Source organism: Sinohyriopsis cumingii, unplaced genomic scaffold (assembly GCF_028554795.1).
Source record: "Sinohyriopsis cumingii isolate HCF-2022 unplaced genomic scaffold, ASM2855479v2 utg001460l, whole genome shotgun sequence".
In the NCBI taxonomy this organism is placed as follows: Eukaryota; Metazoa; Mollusca; class Bivalvia; order Unionida; family Unionidae; genus Sinohyriopsis; species Sinohyriopsis cumingii.
In genome coordinates this window covers 1714900-1720899 of record NW_028316002.1, presented here as the reverse complement: position 1 = coordinate 1720899, position 6000 = coordinate 1714900, and the positions used below count along the sequence as shown (strand labels likewise).

The window sequence follows — 6000 nt, the reverse complement described above, 5'->3', positions numbered from 1 at the left end:
CAGGTACAATACAATTTAGGTGTTGCACATTTACTGTTGTAGGTGTGTAAAAAAAATATTTAAATTCAATCAAGATATTACACATTTGTAAGTGTATGCCTACATAGTTCGTGTGTACATTTGGAGAGAGAGAGAGAGAGAGAGAGAGCAAAATACTATAGTTAGGGTCATAAAATGGGCTTGTTCACCTTGTTTCCGCTTTGATTCACTCTCAAAACTAGGGTATTGTTCACGTGGTAGCTCACCCTATAATAACCGATGTGATAACCTCGATCTATAATAGCTGAACATAGAGCGGAGAGACTGTCACTATATTCCACTCATTTTCCTCATCATGCACTACCTTCTAAGGCTGGTCGTTTTAGTTTGCGTTACATTAACAGTGACAAAATTATCTAACGCATCAGTTAAACTAGTGAGAAACGGATACGAAGGAATCTATATTTACATAGACGAATTCGTGGAGGAAAATGCAACCCTGATAAGTCGATTACAGGTAAGTACTTCACAGGTGTTGACAGACACGACACTGTCCACATGGGTAACTAGTTATATAGCGGTAGGTCTAATTCATTCCTCACAATGGATTTGCAAATGTATATACAAAGTTCCTGCATAAATATATTGCAGTATGAAATGCAATAGCAATACATTAGCGACCTTGTGCAAGGCATCAAATGTTTATATGTCGTGAAAAGGTCTACGTAAATATAAGAGAACTAACAAGAATGAGAATACATTTTGTATGTATATTTAATTTTAAAATGTTTTGTAAGCTGATATATATATATATATATATATATATATATATATATATATATATATATTGTTTTGTTTTGACTAAAACAACGTGTGTCATATATGTGAGAAAGCAATCGTATTTAAATATGTTCGCTACGGCAAACCCTACGCACTCAAGATATGTGAGCACGATGACTTAACTGGCAAAATTAGGTCCTGCTCAGAATGAATACAATTAGAGCGTCAAATATTTATAATTTTCACACCAGTTTTCATCCATAACTCCTCAGGTTATGACAATTACCTATTCATAAAGCAGTTAATTACCAATGACCTAAATAAAAAGGCAACGATCATAAAATATGTTTCATTCAGCAATTGGAATTTCATGGTCGAAATACGGATGTCAACAGGGATAGAAAACAACAGTCGAAATGATAGGGCTACATATAAATTTAAAATTCTGCGTCAATCGTTGGAAGAATTAGAAAAACGTTGGAGCGATTAAATGTCGACAAAAACGATGAGATATTTTTAGAAGTGCAATCTTCATATTTTAGAAAATAAATTTACGAATACAAGAATAATTTAAAACGTTTAACGAAACATGTATACCACCGATAAAAATTGTACTCTTCACTATCCAAGTGGAATCTATCAAACGATGGCTAACAATATGTTACATTCAAATCTTAAACAACGATTTGCATATGACAAAGAGTGCTGCATGATAGTACGAAAATACAATGACATTAACATTTTTATATTTATTAAACATCTGCATTGTATCTTTTATAATGTTATACATCGACATCTTTCAGTAAATGTTCCTACTCCAAAGACTTAACAATGATTTAATTTGTAAATATTCCTAATAAAATTGCGGTCATTACTTCTTTCCATCCTAATTATCTATCACACACACACACACACACACACACACACACACACACACATATATACAGTCAAGTTAAAACGTACCTAGTAATTATCTATCACACACACACACACACACACACACACACACACACACAAATACAGAGAGAGAGAGAGCGAGAGATGGTATGAATCACTCTTAGTAAAAAAATGTATACACTCTTATATACGAAATATACCGTACTTTGGATATGTCAATTCCATATTCGTCTTTTGTCAAACGTTTTCAATCGTTAGACTAAGATACAAGCGTCAATAATTAACTAAGCTGTACCATAGTTCATTTATATATACCCTCCAGGACTACCGTACTGTTGTTATCTAGTGATTTGTATTTGACTATGTACACCACACACAGTCTAAGATATGATCTTTTTACATAAAGAAATGATCGTGAAATGCGTCGTATACACCACTATTTGATACCTCAACCATCCGGATTGGATTTGCAATTAATCACGTTCCGTGATTTTGGTACCTTAGGTCATTTCCACCGATGATTAATGCTTGTACCTGACTCAGTCACTACAGGTGCTTATGAAGTGGTGGAAATCCACGGGAAAGAGACACGTTTTAACATTCCTGAATTTTCGGTATGACGCCCGTAATGAATGCGCACCTATTTCTTCTATCCGATTTCGTTCAGAAAAGGTGATACACAAAATATCTCGTTTACTAGTCGTCTATACATATGACTTACAAAGAACTTTACGCAGTCATAATTTTTTTAAGTAAAAAATCCCATCATAGTAAACCTCATCGTTGATTTTTTTACGTGACCACGCTTCCCCCGCCCCTCTAGCCACCTTATAATCATACTAGAAAAGTTATATAATTATCCCGTCTGGCTCATTTCACTTCAATATGCAATTTACGCGAAAGTCTCCGATCTGGTTCATTTTACATGTCTGTGTAGACAAACAACATGCCCAAAAAAATTCTCAAAGAAATACTACTAGCATGGAATAAACGCGATCTTTGTAGACAAATATAAATTTTCATATAATATTTTTTTTAAATGAAAAGAGATATGTAGATTATCTTTTAAAATTTGTTTGAATTTTTATCTTATGCCTGAATGTCATTCGTTTTGTAGCGTTTTATTTGACTGCACATTAAGTTAAAAAGATGAAAGGTAATGGTGACTTTCTAGTACTAGGATGAGTAACGATTATTTTTGTACATTCATCTTCTTGATTAGATTTCAAATGAATTCCTTTTCATGAATAGGCAGTGGACATCTCTAACACGAAATACTAACCGCGTAATACTATTAATCAACACCTGTTATCTAGGTTGTAAACAGCCATGGAAAGACTGAATACCGTAGGTAAATATACAAGTATGCATACATATTTCAGGAGCATCGGTGGCTCCCAGACGGGTCTGGTTCGTCTCCCACCTTCAGATCGGCTGATAATAATAATAATAATAATAATGAGGACTTTGTATAGCGCCTAATCTTTAGAAGCTCTAAGCGCTTTACAACATTAGACAACACCTATAAGATAAGAAATATAATAATAATATTACAAAAACAAACAACACGAAATTAGAAAAACATTAAAAAATTTAAAAAAAAACATGCTGAGAATATTTCAGGCAGGAAACATTATTAGGTCTTTAAGTTTGTTCTTGCAGTCGAAATAAGTGAGTTTTGAGAGCCCTCTTGAATGGGATCACTGTCTCTTTGTGTCTAAGTTCAGTGGGCAATTCATTCCACGTTGTTGGGCCCTGGAATGCAAAAGTACGCTGTCCATATTTGTTTTCATAGTGGGAATAATGATTATACGATTGTCAGAAGAGGAGCGTAAGTATCTTTCTGGTGTGTACACATGGGTGAGGTCAGATAGGTATGTTGGACTAGAGTCCGACAGTGAAATGTAGCACAGTAGCACAGAGAACAAATTTTGTGTTTGATTCTGGCTCGAATGGATAGCCATTGTAGGGTACAGAACAGCGGGGAGGTGTGCTCTGATCGTGACACTCTAAGTATGATCCGAGCAGCTGTGTTTTCAACTTTTTGAAGATTCTGGAGTAGATATTGAGATGAACCAGACAGAATTGAGTTACAATAGTCCAGTCTTGAAAGTACTAATGAACACACAAGTGTTTTAGTGGCATCAACTGAAAGATATTTGCGAATTGAGCTGATGCGTCTCAGCTCAAGATATGCAGCCTTGCATATGTTCATGACATGTTGGTGCAATGTGAGAGTACTGTCCAGAGTAACACCTAGGTTTCGTACTGATTGTGTGAATTTAATGTTGGCGTTACTGATATTTATTGTTTGAGGTAAAGGATGCGAATGAGAGAGTCTTTGTGTTGTGATCAGAATGGCCTCAGTTTTATCATCATTCATCTGCAGCTTGTTACAAGTCATCCATGATTTCACATCAGAAATGCACCTCTCTACACCTTGGATGGTAGCATCAACTTCAGTTGGGTGGCTAGATTTGTATATTTGGGTGTCATCAGCGTACAATTGGTGATACTGGCTACCGTGGTGTGTCCACCAGCAAAGCACTTTAATTTCCTCGGGATGATATAATCTTGAAGTGTTTGCTGTGCCGTAAAACACCAAAATAAAAAAATAAAAAACATACTTATTAACTTAATGTTTCGATAATTGTATAAACCTAGAGATTGTAGTTACTTAAACGTAACACTTTATTATCGTTGGTTTCAACACTGTGATCTATCGCACGATGTAAGATTATCGGGGGCAGGGCGGGGTGGAGTAAGGAAACAGTGAGACATGCGGGGTAACGTAAGCTTTGTATCTTCAGTGTCCATTACTTAGTGGTACACCAATTTGGCAGCATCAGTATGTGTCATTTCTATTTAAATGCACGAAGGGAAAGGCTGTGCGAGCGGTTGTAATTTCGAACACTGTGTAATTGAAAGGACTACAATGAAATTAGTAGTTCTATGGGGACGTCCATTATTTATGTCAACAATTTTCAGGCAATTTTTTTACCCCCTCCCCCCTTGTCAACAACTGTCAAACTTTCAGTGACCCCCCTAATAAAATTTTACCCACCCACCCACAAACTACCAATATTTTATACGGCTGGCTTTTATGCTAAAAATATGCTAAAAATAGAATTATGGAAATTAAAAGGTCTACAAATAAATTTTAATACATTTTTTTTTACTTGTTTAACAGATTTCAAATTGACTATAACACTTTGAATTCATGAAAAAATCGAGAGTTTATATTATAGCTTCTATCATCTTCCCATAGGGAAGCCAAATGTTCCTCAATTGTTAAAATGGGCATAGTGGCTGATTTTTTTTAAAAAATAACAATGTTGACGTCAATTTATCTTGAACTCCCCCCTCCCCCATGTCAACAATTGTCAAACTTCTTCAAACTCCCTCCCCCTATTTTGTTGACATAATTAATGGACGACCCCTATAGCCATAATTACATCACCTCTACCTTCCCTAAGTATGGGTGCCCGCACATAGGGTCAAGAGGGGGAGGATCCCCCCCTCCCCCCGTTTCAACTCTAAACATGTTTAAGCAAACATCCGTAAAAATTAATAGCTGACCACTATGTTTGCCGCCCCCCCCAAAAAAAAAATCTGCGGGCGCCCCTGTCTACAACCCCACATGGTCTCATTTTAGACACTACAAAGCAAACGTACACAAAGTACGCGCATCTATAGTGTAGAAGATGAAAACCATAACAATATATGGTTGGTGTTTGAACATAACTTTCTTATGTTACCGCTCCAGTGGCCTGTTGGTAAGATCGTCCGCCTCGGATGCGGGAGGTCGTGGGTTCGATCCCCGGCCGAGTCATGCCAAAGACTTACAAAAATGCTTGGCGCTCAGCATTAAGAGGTTAGTGTTAGGAGTGGTCGGCCTGGTGTCAGGATAATGTGACTGGGTGGGACATCATGCTACATGTCTGCGGCATGATGTCCCAGTGCTAGACATCACTGTAAACTGCCACACTGCAGACATCGTAGCGATTTGGCTGAAAAATTGTTAAAGCTACGTTAAAAATCCAGATCACACACACACACACACACACACACACACACACACTTCTTATGTTTACAATGGTGATGTCATCAAATCTTGTGTTCCAGCTTTGGACTGAAATCGTTGACCTGCGGATGTCGCCGATCAACATCGGATTAATTCGTACACATGGAATATGGTAGGGTTACTCAGTTCGAGGTTAAAATTAAATGGCCAATAATGTGATGAAACGTCGATGTTATCTGGTTGTAATGGAACCCTTCGACGTTTAGGACCAATATCTTCAAGATTCATTATTGTTCAAATGATCTGGCATCTTGCACGTA

At 36.8% G+C, this 6000-nt stretch overlaps 1 protein-coding gene across 3 annotated transcripts in view; it reads left to right on the top strand.

Annotated features, from left to right (window-relative positions):
- The first annotated feature begins 288 nt into the window (after window positions 1-288).
- Window positions 289-6000, top strand: part of LOC149772477 (calcium-activated chloride channel regulator 1-like) — a 64988-nt gene continuing 59276 nt past the window's right edge. For all 3 annotated transcript variants that reach the window (XM_089947742.1, XM_089947743.1, XM_089947741.1), the window contains exon 1: window positions 289-496. In XM_089947742.1, the coding sequence (XP_089803868.1) occupies window positions 335-496 (162 nt within the window). In that variant the 5' untranslated portion in view covers window positions 289-334. The remainder of the gene's footprint in view (window positions 497-6000) is intronic.